Below are 17,306 nucleotides of genomic sequence, written 5' to 3'. Positions count from 1 at the left end.
TTTCTGAAACTACACCAACATTCACAATTACACGTTTCGATAACCAAGATATCGTCTTCAGAGACTGGAAGTAAACTAAAACCCAATAACTTGACTCAATTCACTCTTATACTGAATTTTCTCATAAATAAACCTTCTCGCACCAAGCAGGTTTTCCCACTGGAGTTAACTTTCTTAGGAGAAGGTTTATTGGTGGAAAAATTCAGTATGACAGTCAAGTGAGTCAAGTTATAATGTTTTAGTTTAGTTCAAGACTATTGACAGATCTGGTCAACGGCTTCTATATCGAGGTTTCTACTGCAATAGTACCGAGGTGGATCTACGATGTATCATCTGAGTGTTGATTTTACTAGCATAGCTCCAAAGCTGTTTACCATAGGTCTCACCAGCGAAGTCTACCACCAAGTGCCATTACCAAATTCTTTGCATTATTAACATGAAGAGCTTGAGCATTATTGATTGTTAATCAGTTCTATCGATGTTTGTAATTTCATATCAACTTCTTGGTGATATTTTCCAATGACCAAAATGGCAGTATCATCATTAAACATTGCAGTTGTACTGAGGAATCTAGAGCAATCGCACTAGACATATCGAAGGCCTCAGGCAGAGTTTGGTATACAAATGAATGAAGAGGGTTTGTCGTCCTAGCTCATCAAATGGCTAAGAAGTTTTCTCAAAGACTGATCCGTTCAAGTCACTATCGATCTTGTCACCTACTCTCTTTCTTTTGTACATCAACGATCTACTCGACAAAAATGCAAACCAGATCGATAGCTGCACACTAGTATCATCGTTCTAATCAGCAACGGTTCACCAGCATCAAAACACACCATTCTTAAGTAGGATGGAAGCAATCTGATTGAGTTTAATGCAGCAGAGATCCAGGATGCTGTTTTTACAAATAAAGTTTACTTTGAAGTTCGAAATTAGTTGTTGTATGGACATAAAATGTCATTATCATCGCTTATTGGCTGTTTAAACTTGGAGAAAAATGTCCTGGTATAGCCAGCTAAGGCAGTTTCATACAAATCTAGAGCCTAATTCAAGACCAAAAGGTATATACTCTGCAACAGCTTCTAATCCTCTACTAGGCCGAAATCCATTCATCTCAGAGTGTTGCTTGCACATTTGGAGCTCGGTATACCATGAGGATGATAGACGCAAGTCGACTTAGAGGTGATCCAAAGTTAACCAGTTAACTTGGACAGCTTAAATAATGAAGAAAGGTCGCGGATCTCACTATGTTTTATCGATACTCTTCCGAGCTGTCCAACATAATCTCGCCTACAGACGCCCAGAACATCAATATATTGTTACTCTTTTCTTTGGAGAAGTGCAAGCATGTGGAATCAGCTCCCAAGGCATGTCTTTTCCTTGCAGAATTTCAAGATTGATATCCACAGGCATCTCCCGTGCTCCGCCTCCTGGTGCGAGCTACCAGTATGTATTCCAAATGTTTCATATGAATGTGAATTGCAATTATTGAACTGAAACAAATTGAAATTGATGACCACGTTTGAGTAAATTTTGTCATTTCTACGTAATCGTAAAAAATCGTTAGACCGCAGTGAAGCATTATATAATGAAAAGCTGTTATGGTTATGAATAATTAACAAACCTCCAATCTTCGTTGACCCCAATTCTCTCTTATGAAGCTTTGAAATAAAAAAAAACTTCGAGGCTCGGCATACAAGAAAACTCAACTTTCGTAGAGACAAAAAGTAATATTTCAAAAATATTTCACCGTAATTAAAGATCTGACTGTAATTTCGAAATTAGTCCTCCAAGCAGTAATTAATTCCTAGTTTACAAATCAAAATTAAAATAAAACTTCGACAAGGCATCCGAAATTAGTATTTAATTCCGAGAAGCTTTCCTCCATCATGCAACTTACATAAAATGGTTTAAAAACTTTTCATTTTAAAATATCTTTGGTTATAAAAGGAAAGCAACATAACTTTCCATAATCGTCTAAATGTTTACTTGATTGTATATCATTATATCATTTCAATTTCAATTTTTACGTTGTTGAAGACAGAAATATCTCAACTAGACTTTGATAGCATTAATTAACATAAACCTAGTGATACACCTAAGGGTTACGAATGCCTCATCATTTTATTACTCTCTCATTCATAAAAATAGACTATACAAAGAAGTCCACTATAAAAAAAATGATATAGAAACGCTTAGTATACAGTTGAAATCATTTTTGATTCTCTTAAATTATTAATGAGAATTTTTTGTCTATTGGAATAAAATTCATCATTTAGTTGGTATACTGTACAAACACCTGGATACAACTCAATGTGTGCAAGTTCTCTCAATTTACAAATTGCAGCTGAATGCCTCAGCATAATGAGCATAATCTCTTAATAAGCTCCTCGTCGTCTAGACATTTCTCCTTGTAGTATGATGGATTTAAACGTTGAATTCGGTGCCAGACTCGGATGAAATTCCTGGCAGGTACATTATGACAACCACTTATTGATCAAAGTGGGATATTAGATAAGCTTCCCGAGACTACATTTATAGTCGTCAACGACGGTAAAAATTAGGTATGCAACTCCCAAATTTATATTACCCAAAAAGTTGTCTTTATAAACAAAAGTTTAGGTTCGACGCTTCCGACGAAATCTGTATGTTTGTAACTAAATTTTTTACCTTCAATTTACCCTAATTCGAGCGATCTTTTATCAAAAACTAACGACAAAATATGTGATTATCCTGATTAGATTGACCAGGATTCATAAATTGTGAGCGCACATTCCCAGACTTACAAAATCGAAATGCAACCATCAACACAACCATATAACATTTTGAAAACCTTTAATCTCAAACTCTCAACATACAGCTGTTATTTTTATCATCAAAAGTTTCAATTTTATGTTTTATACAAAATCTATTTCAGTTTTCATTCAAACAAAAGCCTCCTAGACACTTTTTTAACATCTCAGACACTTTTTTTATTGATTGAAAATATTTTAGACATTTTTCACAGACACGTTTATTTTAATACATCTCAAACACTCTTTTATTCAATAAAAGCTTCCTATATAATGTTTAATATTCTACCATATCCCACATACTTTTTTATTGAATTATAATTGTTGTTAATATTTTTTACACGGTTTTCCATATCAAATACTTTTTTATTCAAATAAAAGCTTCCTAGACACTTTTTCAACACTTTACAACATTCCAGATACTTTTTTCCATTTATTGAATATCTTTTAGACACTTTTCTACAGTTTAATCCATTCTAGACACTTTTATATGTATTTAACACCTTCTCAAATACCTATTTTCACTTCATCCTATCCCAAACGCCGAAAGAAAAGATTTGAATTTAATTGGCAGATGATTGTGTATTTTTTTGCATTGTAAAGTATTGAGCTTTCAATTTAATTCAATTCTAAACGTGCGATATGTGGATTGTTCTTCACGTTTCTAAGTGGATAAATGTGAAATAAAATTTCTAAACTAGGAGTAAATATTTAAAAGCTCTCTATTGTAGTTTGGAGGTTCTCTCTAATAGAGTTGCTCAACACGTACCCCAGATTGGAAGGGAAGGACCTACCGGAGATGCGACTCAATAAGGGCATAATAAACTGTTGAGGAGATGGATAAGTTCAGTTCTTTGGAAACTGATCTCAGCCTAAACAGGAGGTACTAAGAATTGTAGAGATTCGATGAAGTCATTGTTAGTTTTAGTCACTACAAACTACTGCAATGTATAGAAGACTGGACACGCATCATGATTAATGGTGATTAAGTCACTAGATATAGAGCTGCTCCAAGAGAAACTAGTGTCGTCTGCAAATAGATAGATTTGGTCAAAATATGGCCTAGTTCTCAGCTTTGGGGCACTCCACATTCTATTGGTTTGACAGAAGACATCGTTGAGTAAACCCTCATAAGTCGACTTCTGTTGATAAGGTACAACTCGAACTGTGCAAGAGATGTTACCCTGAAACACTATATTGTCATTTATAGAAACCGTAATTGTTTGGTGGAATGTTTAGTTATATTTAGGTTTGGAAACTTCTTGATTATATTGAAACATCAGAACGATCTTTAACATAAAATGAGCTTACGTTCAAGAAATGCAGCTCTTTTGATTTGACCATATTTTTCAGGATTTGCTTATTAAACACAACATGGTGGAAATAGAATCGCCGACAAACCCCAAAAGAAGTGAAGGGTTGAGGTCGAAAATAGTCTAAAAGGGAAGGGATCGAGTGGTACCAAACTCGTGATCTATTCTTCTTTTCTATTCAATATTCAAAATAAAACTAATGTAGCTATTTCCAAATGTTAGAATTTCTTTGATTATTTTGAGCAGTGTATTCCAAATTTTCTTAAGTTGATGATCAAATTTCACGATATTGAGCTAAATTTTCTTATAGGCGGATTGATTACGTTAATATTACAATACTTAGACAGCTACTTGGAATTAGACACTTTTACTCTAAAGGATTCTAATAAAATTCGTAAGGAAAATTTTGTTCAAACTGACAAGAAAATGAAACTTAAAACTGAAGGATTATCAAATTTGATAAATTAATAATTGAAAAACTGAGTAGACTCAGCTAATTTCAGATAATAGAACCATTCACTTAAAGAATTCCTCCAATTTGAAAAGCAGACATATCGTGAGTCCATGTAAAGCAAAAAAGAGCAATTGAATTCACAAAATGGAACATATAAAATAAAGCAGGAACAGAAACTCTATATCTGATGTCACCACTGTCTAAACTCTTCACGATAAAAGAAGTGAATACAATAATTAAAAGCAGCTATTATCCAAATAAAGCCCCAAATTGTTACCTCTTCACAGGAAAAATAGTCAAAGAACTTCCTAGAAAAGATGTAGTCTTACTAACTATTATTTTTAATGCAACCATACGTCTAGGATACTTCCCCTCCTCAGGAAAAGTTTCCCAAAATCACCCTTATCCCTGAACCTGGGAAACCTCCTAATGACTTCACCTCCTACAGACCTTCTTCCTATCCTCAGCAAATTATTGGAAAATTACTACTAACGAGAATCATGCCATTGCTACAAAATCATTAATTCGTATTTAGACAAGAAAATAGTATCATCGAACAAGTGTTTAGGATAGTGGACACAATAAATTGTGTATTTAAGAACAAAAGCTATTGTGTAGCAGCCAACATACTTCTATTCTATGGTGGAATGTGGATGAAAAACAAATAAACTGTTCCCAGTAAAATCGGTAGGTGCTTGGACCTATTCTATGATCTCCCGACCACAAAGCAATATTGGCAAACCACACAAACCCATACGTCTGATCAAAATAAACGACTGGACAAGAATCTGGAGAAGCATAATTATCTCCAAACCACCTACACAAAGTGTGGAGGATTTGCATCTACAGTAATGCTAAACCACAAACAGACATCGTTAAGTTCCTGGGTATCCATCTAGACAGAAGATTAACCTGGAACAATTAGTTTACAAAGTTACCTTCAAGCCAATATGAATCTATAGAATCCAGTTAAGGGGATAGCAGCCAAATCTCACTTCGAGATTATAGAGAGGTTTCCGTCTAAAGTATCACGGACAATCGATCAAGGCATCTTATGCCCAATAATGAAATCAGGAAAGATCTTCGAGTGAATTCGGTGAAAGAAGAAATGAGTGTCTTCAGTGAACGCTACTTAAAAATACTCAACAACTATCCGAACTAGCTAGCATTGAATCTACTTGACAACAATGAACAGAGATGGAAAATCCTAATAGACATACAAAATAATGATCATAAGTTATGGATGATGTCGAACTCTTTAAAATCTTTCTGCTTCTAAATACCAAATACCATTAATCTATCTCGTAGGACGTATGTATCCCCAAGAACATACCGGACAAATTTGAAATATTCGACGATCTGGAATCCGTAGCGTAACCGAGTTTCGTGCTTCCCGGATGATAACAACATCCTCAACTTATTGATATTTATGCACCCATCTAAATTACAAGGGATGAGTCAATCTTATGCTACGGAATTTTGGTGCACTATACACCACGACAATGAGGTATTTAGTCCGCAGTGAAGCGTCTTGAATCATAAATTAATTATTATGAGGTTCGAGGAACATTGAAACAGATATACGAGGTCTGGCTATTAAATAACGAACTGGTAACGAAAAAGGGTTTTATTATAAAAATTATTCTACATTTCACCTTTCCATACGTTTTTTTCATTGATGGAAGCAGTGCTGGTTTTGGTTAGCGCCTTTAGGAGCTCTGCCGTTTTTTGCTTTACCGCTTCCATAGACTCAAATCCCTATCAAAGCAGATTTAAGGAAATATAAGCAGACCCGTTGACGCAATAGCTTTTGGTCAGAAGTCAGATTTTTTGCCACAGACTTTTTCTATTCGTTTCTTTATCGGCGTTTGCAGCTTCTGCAATCATTCGGATGCTCAGTCGACGATCTGCACTCACAAACACGCGCACGAGATAGAGAATTGTCCCCATAGGCCTCTTGCAACAATTTAGAGCAATCAGTCGGAGTTTTTTTCAATTTAACGAGAAATTTGAGATTTATACGTTGCCCCACGAGAAAAAACTCGTTCGTTTCAAACCGCTACTGTACAAATACTATAATAGTGACTGAAAACCGTCTAGGGCGCCCTCTAGGCACGCAGTTTCGATATTTAAAAGTCAGACCTTGTATGTGACATAATTTTGGTTAAAGTAAAGATGTTTATAATGAAAAAAATATTTAGAAAAGAATATATCAGCTTTGTATTATCGTTAATTTAGATCCATTCCGAAATTATGGCATGGAAAAAAATTTCCATTCATTTAAACATGCAGTGCGAGAATTTTCTGCATCCAAGCTCTAACTATGGTTCTAACCAAGAACCTGCTATTGGTTGGGTTGAAACTATAGATTACGATTTAATGGGGAAAGTGATGAGATACCTTATACAGATGAAGAGTGCCTGAATAGAGATAGAAGATTCCACGTGCTTCTAGATCTGGATATCTCAATGATCTTACTCCACATGTTTAGATATGTGCAGATTAGATACGATATATCAATGTCAACTGACTTTATATTGAATCCAAATTTCTTGAAACGATTCATGTTGAGAAAATACAGCTCCATTGATTTAATCATGTTAATTCAATGCAGTAACCACGAAAAAGATGACACATCGAAAATAGTTCAAGGGTCGAAAAAGAGGCTTTTTGGAGTGCCCCAATTCTTAGTACTAGACCCTATTCTGTTTATAAACGCCTATCTAAACATCAGTGGTGAAATATGTCTTTTTGTAGACGATACTAGTTTCTCTTAGAGCAAACCTGATCGCACAGCACTTCATAGGACCATAGACCACCATTAAATCATAGTGCGATTCCAATCTTCTCTGTCTCAACGTTTCTTAAGCTCAAATTTTATCATATAAAATAGATAACTTAAAATGAGAATTCCAAAGAACTGAAATTATCCCTCTACTTAACAGTTTATTATGCCCTTATTGAATCGTATTTTCGATATGCCCTTCCATTCTTTGGTACGTGTGATACAACTCAATTTGAACGAATCTTCAAACTACAAAAGGAAGACCTATTAGATATTTACTTAGACTACTCTGAAATTGGAGAAGCGTGACCCAGCATGCTTCTTCAATTTCAGAAAGATCGTTGCACGGCTGTCCACTTAGGAACGAGCAGCATGACCTTTACTAACCTACTTCACGTTCAGAATTAGTTGAGGGCTCGATATTTTACAATGCACAATCACTTGCCAATTGAAATCAAATCGATTATTTTATATATTGTATATTGTATATTTTATTCTATTTGTATGTTCATTTAGTTATTTTAATGTTTGTTATTTAGTTTTTACAAGCTTTTGTCTACAAATTGTACAATTTTTTGAAAATAAATAATTTCTCTATCTGTATCCTATACGAAACATCGACAAAAGTAGAGGAATTAGTGTGTTCTAATTTATTTTTATTTCTCTAGCGCCTAGAAATATTTTTGAAAAAATTGAATCCCCTGTAAGTTAAAACTGATCTATTTCGGTATTTGTTCAAATTTAAACTAAAATGTAAATATTTTCAACTGTTTGGATCGCTCGATATATTTTGAAACTATAGATGTCTCACAAGAAGAAAACTTCTTTTCGATGTCAATTGTTTTAGATTTTTTTGTTCCAAATTTTGTTTTCATAGTTTATCAATCGAACAATCCACATCCCTACATCGTTGAAACAAAACTAGTATAGTGAGAAGACTATTCCCAACTTGTTTTATTATCAAAAAAAATATGCTAGAACAAATACGAAACAATAAATTTCAAAAGTTTTATAACGGAAACAAAAATTCAAAAATAAAAAATAGATTTGTTACATCTTCCGGCTGTAGCTGCGCTATTCCCCGGAAGATGAAAATAATTTCTTATTGTCTGGAGAATTAAGAGTATCGATTAGTGCCGAAATGAAAAATTGGGTCAGTACGATGGTCTGGCGGATAAATATTTTTCATGGCATTCGCTTGTGTTTACTTGATAGGCCCAAACAAATAACCCACGATGGAAATACTGTGATGAAATTGATAAACACTTTTGCACTCCACGTGGTTTCGTATTTATGTTACGAGAAAATTCGTTTTTGTTAACTGTTATCTTCATTAACAAATTACGAATAGCGAAAATCATCACAATAAAGAGATAAAAGTCCAGGTCCGCATCACAATATTTAATTTCCAGAATCATTTAAAAGTATAGAAAACAACAAAATTTATACCTTGAAATTCCTTGATCAAAACCTTTATTGGTATAGGTACTTTTAATTGGATTTTTGTTTTACAGTCAGTATTTAGTTTTGAGCTGTAAAAGTGTGTGATGTATTGAAAGTTAAATCATTCTCAAATGAAAGTTTCATGAACAGTGAAATATGTGGCAACAATGGCTTCAAGATCAACCATCAACAAGTCGATTTGCAGATTCTTTAAACGTCTTACTTGAGCTAAGCAAAGAAGGGCTAAACAGGAAGGGTAACATCTATCAATAGATGTTCAAAAATTGTCAGACTTTGTACTCGAGGAATGTCCAGAAGTGATTCTATTCAGGAAAGTGTTTCTGGTAAATACTTGTCAAACTACAAAATTGTAAGTAAGATGTGACTATGAGATTTTTTTGAAAATCAAACAAATAGCAAGATTCTGGTTTATGTTTGAACCACCCTTGTACAAAATAGTAAGAATACAGAGATAAAATAGGCGTTTCAGCCATTTTTGAGTGGAGATTTCTTTTGAAAAGCGCAAGCGACAAAAACGTTGAAATTTGGTGTATTAAAGCTTAATTTTTAGAGGCCACGCTCTCGAAAAATCGGCATAAGTTTGGTAACGCTCATAAATCTGACAACGCTGTAGAAAAAGATTAAAACGAAGCATGTTTTTTCTGCTACGTCGTATCTGCGCTGCTACGCGTAATTTCGACAACAATTTCCGAAGTTGCCGCTACCAAATCGTTCAACAGTGTGGAATACATACAACAAATAAATTTTTATAGCGGGCTCTGTTGACGATACGCCACGTTCTGTAACAACTAATATGGAAACAGGTTTATTTCTCCTGTGGGACCGCGTTTTTGCAAGAAGACTACGACCTCCGAACTGCAATTGAAGAAGATTGCTTGACATCCTTCGTCTCCTTTGAGAAACTTTGTCGTAAATACATTGATCAAGAAGGGCATCAATAGAATAACAGGATTGAGACATTCACGTCCTTTTGTCAGAACTCCATCGATATGTATGTATATCTAGCAATTCATCATTTTTTGGGATGAAATCCTCATTATTAAGAAAGATGAAAACAATGAAGCTTGTCGATGTATATCAGAAACAATGTTTGAATTATGAGACTATACTATAGGATTATTAGAGTTTTTCTCTATCTATCTCCTTCTTATTTTCTCTATTCCAGTCCGAAATTTAAACGGCTATCTCAGTCTAAGCCAACATACATAACAAGTTTTTGTTCAAAATCTTCTGCGTTAAGCTCATTTGTAGAACTGTTGATTAATACGATATCATTTACAGGAGGTATTGACACTCACAAAGGATAACGTAATTGATGTAAACAGACTAGTCGTGTACCACTACCGAGTGCTTTAACATTATAATTATGTCAAACAATTCAGTTTTGACAAGATAATCTTCCTATGTATATCAATTTCATGCTATTTGATATTCTAGTTAACAAGCATCTTGACAAATTTCCATATTTCCTCAAGTTGTTAATTTGGAAATATATCCCTATATATTTTAATTTTTTTTCATTTTAATAAAGACTAAAAGTAGTCGAAATGTCAAAATTTGTTAAGCAGAAGAGACCTGAAATCAAGACAATTTAAACATTGAATAAAAAACAACTTCTTTCCTAGTTAATGCCTCGGCGAATATTGAATTACATCTCCTCTGAAGAGCATGATGTCAATCGACCTTTTTGTCGATATTAACATCCCCAATGGCTCGCTATATTATTGGCAACTACGCTAGATTTCTACCTGATCAGTGGTTCGCAATAAGAAGTGAAGATGGCGCTAGTTAGCGTTCGCTGGGAAATATTTAACTACATGAACCAAATAGCGATGCTCTTTGACGTTGTCTTCAGTTCGGTTCTCAAGCCTGAACAAGGGTTGTTATACCACTCTGATGAGATGTAATAACGTCGAAACTAGTCAGTGGTTACAGACCCCTCCTTGCAACATAGTCAAAAACTGCTCTGAATCATCAACACTTTGTTGTTTTTGATCGACTGTGAGTACTTTCACTTAAGTGGCTGTCACTTTTATCTGACCAATCTAAGTCCATAGCAAAAATTAGAGCACTATACAGCATATCTGTAATTAATTAATTATCATTAGAATAGAAGTCGTTTAAAGAATAGAAGGTACTTTCCAGTAAATATGCCCTCAAATTATTACGAAATGCGAGAAAAGATTATATCGATTTGATTTTAATTGGCAAGTGATTGTGCATTTTTTTGCATTCTAAAGTATTGAGCCTTTAATTATAATGATGGCAATTTGTTTAAAATAATTCAGACGCTATAACCATGATTCTTGTAGCTAAAAAAAGGTAACAGAAAGATGAAAATTAATCATAAGGTCCTTTACAATAAATTCAGAAGTTATTTTTTATAAATATGTTATTAAGTAGTACTGTTATTATGATTGTATCAATTAATGAAAACAAATGTTTTGTTTGTAGCAAAAAAATCTTGCTACTAAAGCTGTTCCGGCGTTTCACATGAAATCATCTAGTTTTTATCGAAGTTGGCCTAATGATAAACCAAACCCAACCACATACAACGCGTCAGTTTCAACGTAAAATTAAACCAGAATCATTAATCTAAAGTAATACGAGGGCCCTTTTCGGATAAATAGCGGCCTGAACAAATGAACTCGACATTGGGACACCGACCGTCAAAAGTTTCTCGCATTACTGGTTGGATAAAATTCCGAAATGGAGTAATTCTAATGTAAATGATTAATTTTCAGTTGAAGTCGATTAGATTAATAGCTAAAAAAAACGAATATTTGCAACTACAATAATTGTGTACATTTAGAATGAATCAAAACTTACGTAAACTTCTTCCTGCTTCAAATCAACATTGACAAATTTCTGGTAATGAAATAGCAACCATATTCACCTGATATGACTACGTGTGATAAATGCAACAAGTAAAAAAATTAAGTGTCTATTAAACGCAACGTGATTTCTTCTAACGACGCCGTTAGGCCGAGTGCGACAACACGTCAAGTGCAATAAACACTTTTTGCACGAGTTGCATACAATATTTTTCCTACGTTCATAATAAAATGTTTTATTAGGCGCAGAAAAATAAAAAGCATAATTTAACCTTTTTTTCTATATCAGGCTAAAACCACCCTACGTACGCTTACTTACAATTTCGGTTCAAATGAAGTACTAATTTTTTGTTTATTTCATTCTTGATATGAAATAATGTCAGAAAGTCAAATATATAATTAGTATAATCGAATTTCATATGTTCAGTATTTATTTTTCCCAAGACGTCACGGTCTTACTGAAATGTTTAAACTACCTACAAAATGTTTGAATTTTCAATAATTCAAGAATTGAATTGAAGTACGATATTAGCACCATCTATTTCGTTCGTATTGAATAAATCAAATTATTTTCAGAGTCCAACTCCTCCGCAGTACGTATTTTGGTACCACAACGATCACATGATCAACTATGATACAGCTAGGGGCGGTATCTCTGTGGAAACAGTTCCGGGACCAAGAACGCAAAGCAGATTGACCATCAGAGATACGAACGACGCGGATTCCGGAAATTATACATGCTCTGCATCTAATACGGAGCCGGCGTCTATATACGTCTTTGTATCTGAAGGTAAAATGTCGTTTTTGACAAATTATTCAATTCATGTCAAAATAAATTTCTACTATATAGTCTAAAAATTGAAATAAACGTTCCGAGATAAAATTATACAGGGACTTGAACACATATTGGTATATTTCGAAAAAAAAGCATGGTTTTATTAGTAAATACGAGGGTATTTACCAGATTCAACCCTTAATGATTATGGAAATAATGCTTTGTCCAAAACTTTTGAGACACCCTCGTATAATTGAAAATTTGTATTGCCAATTTTGATATTATACAAATTTTCCTTTGATTTTTACCATCAAATTTTTGTACGAATCTGATCGTTGTTATTGTATGAATATTTTCATGGTAAATTATCGTTTAAAGAAATTCATCCCTCTGTATGAAAACATACTATTTTTCATGAAACGCGGATCTTTGTTGATCCATACCATCATACCTGCATTAATTATTTCTTCATTGTTTACGCGCATCATCGATCATGTTTTTGTTTTTCTAATCGGGCGAATTCCAATTACATTCCGGCCGAAACGCGAGCGTAAACTGTCAAAAATATATGAAGGTAAAAAAAAGATAAAAACAAACGGAATATAAAACGCGGCCACTCATAACCTAACAAAATTAGTCGTGACATGAACACGGGTGTAACGCTGTCATTCAAGCATTCAATATTAGCCGCGACGGATATGCATCATTTCTGACAACTGCGCAAATTACAATAAATGGATTTTGCTAAAAGCTATTCTTTATTTAGAGTTCGATATCCGGTTTCTTCATACAAGTCGGACGAACGGGATAGAAAGATATTCACTTGATAAGTAAATCGATGTTGGCTAAATCTAAACCGCAAATTATTGAATGCCCAATATTTACATTTATCAATTTTGTTATTTGTTACAAAAAAAAAACTGAATTACACTCGGGAGCAAAAATAACGACTCAAGTTGAACTTCCGTGATCAAAAGTCTCTAGAGAAAAATTTGTAGCTCCCATTATTTTTCTGATTATAACCATTAATCTTAACTTGTTAGTACAAGTTCATACAAGTCGGACGAACGGAACAGAAAGATATTCATTTGATAAGTAAATCGATGTTGGGTAAAACTAAACTACAAATTATTGAATGATTGCCCAATATTTACATTTATCAATTTTGTTATTTCATATAAAAAAAACTGAATTACACTTGGGAGCGAAAAATACGTCTCAAGTCGCACTCTCGCGTTCAAAAGTCTCTAGAGAAAAATCTGTAGCTCCCATTCTTTTTCTGATTAAAACCATTAATCTTAACTTGTTATTAAGGAATTTTTTCAGTAATAATAAATAAATTACAAGCTTAAATTCGTCAGAATAATAATTTATTTGAAATTAACTTATTAATATACAGTGTTTCTTTCCCTGGACCTAACAACATTTTCAATCGCTTTTTCATGGATCTAAAAAGTTTATTCACTGGATCTTGTTCGATGCTACCCAATTCTTTAGTTAGGACCGTTTTGAGGTCCAGTTTCGAAGGTAGATAAATGATACGATTTAGGCCAAATCATTGTGGAAATTTCGACATCCTGTAAATATTACCGTACAGAACCTGCAGCTGGAATGAAGTTATCGCCGATGGAACTAGGGTGATCCTCTTAAATTTCTTATATTTATCGATTCGTCATTAATCCCCTCAGTTCACTTACAGTTTCAATGAAAACCAACTCAGTTTTTGCTTCCATTCCATCTAGAAACCTCCTCCAAAAGCCACACCTTTGTAGAGTCGTCCTCTTCTATCGCCTCCACGCAGACACGGTCAATTTGAAACCTTATTGACTAAATGTTAGCTATCTTAAGTGTTCTTCTGATTGTTCAGCTCCTCCTCCCGTTTTTGCGAGCTCTTGGTGGACTTGAGCACATGTGGGTGCTCGATTTCTCAGTTATGTGCTCACAATGAATCGGTCATCTCTATCGGATGTGCACGTTCTATTTCCGGAACTGTGTAACGATGGTAAACTATGGAAACAGAAAACTAACCACTTCTTGGTCAATTTATTGTTTCCTTTCGATAGGATTGACGATTTGACTTGTTAAGCAAAGCAAGGGAAATTAAAATTTGCCTTATCATTGATCCAATTTGGCCAAAGTTGAATTGTTTAAAATGTATCAAATAGAAAAATCTAATCATACCAAAAAATGTTAATAAATCTCACACAAACACAGAAGTTCGAGAAATGTGGTCCAAATATAAATTACAAGCAAAATTGAACAAGAATGGCAAGCAGGGACTAAGAACGAATCTAATTTACTACGTTTATTTTCCAATGGAAGTGATGAAAGTATTCTGAGTATGAGTATGAGAAATATTAGAAATCAAAAATTTTCTTCTCATATTTTGTCAAAAAAAAAACCTCAATTTAAACATTTAATGATTGCCGGATATTATGTATTCTGTATTCTGTATTCGTTGGACTGGAATCCTGGCTTATAAGCCTCAAGAAAAAACACAAATCATACAACCAGCTTCAATTTCCAAGACATAAGAAGAAGACGACATAAACCTCACAACAGCAAGGATCAAACACAGAAAATATAGACTTTGAAGCAAATGGTCGCCTGTTTTTCTTGGAATAACTGGACATATCACCGTTCCATTAGGGCAACTAGAATGGTCAATCCTGAATGGCAAACCAGCATTTGTTTGGCAGAAGTGTTCGGAAAAACAATCGCAGAAGACAAATCATTTTCTACCACGACAATGCGAGCTCTCTCTCATCAGTTCAAAAGGAAACGTTTTTGAATAGTCAAAACATCGAATTGATGGGTCATTCGACGTTTCTCCTCATTACCTCAGATAAAAAATAAATTCCGAGGTCAACGTTTTTCTACACCTAAAGAAGCGGTTGATGTGTTCAAATCACATGATTTGAACACAATTTTTTCATATCTACAATTATATCTGCTGCTCATGTATCAATGAAAAAAACGAATATATCAAAAGAGAAAAATGTATTGAAGGTGAAGTAAAAGCTTTAGTTATTTTTGCTGACATGGAAGTGTATATAATTGTAGTAAATCTTCTTACGTAATATTTGAAATGCCCTGTATGTTTCAGTTTTCCACCTATCTTGTCGATATAACAAAAATTTAGTTTCATAAATTATTATTTCGTATTTGGTAAAATACGTTGATGGAACTCGCTGATTTTTACCTTGATATAAATGTAAACATCAATATAATCCAATTTATTTGTTATTTAGCGTACCGTATCCTTCTGTTAAAATTCTATTAAAATGCAAATTAATACAACACCCATACATACATTCCAACCATTGTTTTCCAACGCATGGAAGCTGTGTAGAAGAGATAAACTTTCTAGGAAATCAAAAGGCTTGTGCGCTTCCATCATTGTTCGATCCGAGCTTTGTGATTCTTTGAAGTGTACATCTCGATGTCCCTTCAATTCTCGCTTTGTCCCTTTTTCCAGACAATACACATCTTATTCTGTTCTAACGTTAAAGTTTGCTTTATTCTTGAGTAGTAGCAATGTGTGTTTATACAAGCTTCAAAAAGAAGGCTCGATGTTGGGTGTACACATTTGCTTCGTTCCCAGAGAGGAATAGAAAACAAAAGAATTGCTAGGAAAAGCAGGAACTTGTTAATGTCATTTCAACGTAGAAACTGAGACGAAATTTTTTGTCAACCGAAATTTCGAACGATAACAAAATATTGACATGGCAAGGAAGTTGAAAAACATTTAATTTGATTCTTTGTTTGTTTTTTTTTTGCTGGTGTTATTGACACGGTTCATTCACTACGAGGATGTCCCAGAAGTACTTGGCCTGACCTAGAGATGACGGTAGTTGCTTGTATTAAAAAGTACAGAATCTATACAGCATATGTTCGAAGTTTGAAGACGCCACGTTATTCAATATTTGTTTGACAGTCATCAATAGTGAAAACGGTCAATTTGGTCATCGTTATGTGATACAATACAAAGATGAACTAGATTTTACTCTGGGTTAGACTGTTAGTTCGTTTTCAACAGTAAACTATTGGGTAGCAAAGTTTAAACGAGACCGTACGAATTGAAAAGACCAGCAACGCAGTGATCGACCAAATTAGATGATGACTACCAGAAATGTTACAGAAAATCCACTGGATGATCCTCGATTGAAAGTGCGTGAGCTAAGCGTTTCAAAAAATCGCATATCAAGTGAACATTTGGACATGAGAAGGCTGTGCGCAAGAGGGATGCTGCGTTTGCTCATAATGTAACAAAAACAGAGTCTTAAAGATTTTTCCCTCGAGTGTTTGATAATATTTCACATGAACTGGAAAGAGATAATCAGCTCCAAAGACCGTTCCATCTGCATAAAAGGTCATGGCGTCGGTTTTTTGGGATGCGCGTATAATAATTTTCAATCGGCGAGTATTATGCGCTCTTATTGCAAAGTTTGAGTGAAGGAATTAACAATAAACAGCCATATTTGGTTAAGAAGCAAGACAATACACTAGGTAACATGTTATTGCAATGGCCAAAATTAATGCATCAAACTTTGAATTGCACCTGTTTCGCTAGATTTAGACCCTTTGGACCATTTTCTGTTCCCACACTTGAAAAAATTGCTGGGTGGTCAAAGATTTTCTAACAATGAAGCTTGACGATTCCTATTAGGTATCGAACTTCCGGGAAAAGTGTACGGAGTTAAAAAGAGATTATATTTTCAAAAATTTTTGCTTTTTTTTAGTTGAGCGAGGTACTTCTGAAACCATCCTTGTATTACAAAAGTTATGGTCTATTGGATTGTCAAATTTTGAGATTACGTACAGTGTATGAATTCTTTTATCTCCTTCTAACAGCATTTCAATCTAAAAAGACGTTTGAATTATTTATTTAC

At 34.1% G+C, this 17,306-nt stretch overlaps 1 protein-coding gene across 2 annotated transcripts in view; it reads left to right on the top strand.

Moving 5' to 3' along the window:
• LOC130451491 (neuronal growth regulator 1-like) overlaps nt 1-17,306 on the top strand; it is a 105,422-nt gene that overhangs the window by 78,986 nt on the left and 9,130 nt on the right. For both annotated transcript variants that reach the window (XM_056790533.1, XM_056790532.1), the window contains exon 6: nt 12,216-12,429. In XM_056790533.1, the coding sequence (XP_056646511.1) occupies nt 12,216-12,429 (214 nt within the window). The remainder of the gene's footprint in view (nt 1-12,215; nt 12,430-17,306) is intronic.

The sequence above is a fragment of the Diorhabda sublineata genome, chromosome X (assembly GCF_026230105.1).
Source record: "Diorhabda sublineata isolate icDioSubl1.1 chromosome X, icDioSubl1.1, whole genome shotgun sequence".
Lineage (NCBI taxonomy): Eukaryota > Metazoa > Arthropoda > Insecta > Coleoptera > Chrysomelidae > Diorhabda > Diorhabda sublineata.
Note: the sequence above shows the minus strand (reverse complement) of the source record. Positions and strands in the feature narration are given on the sequence as shown.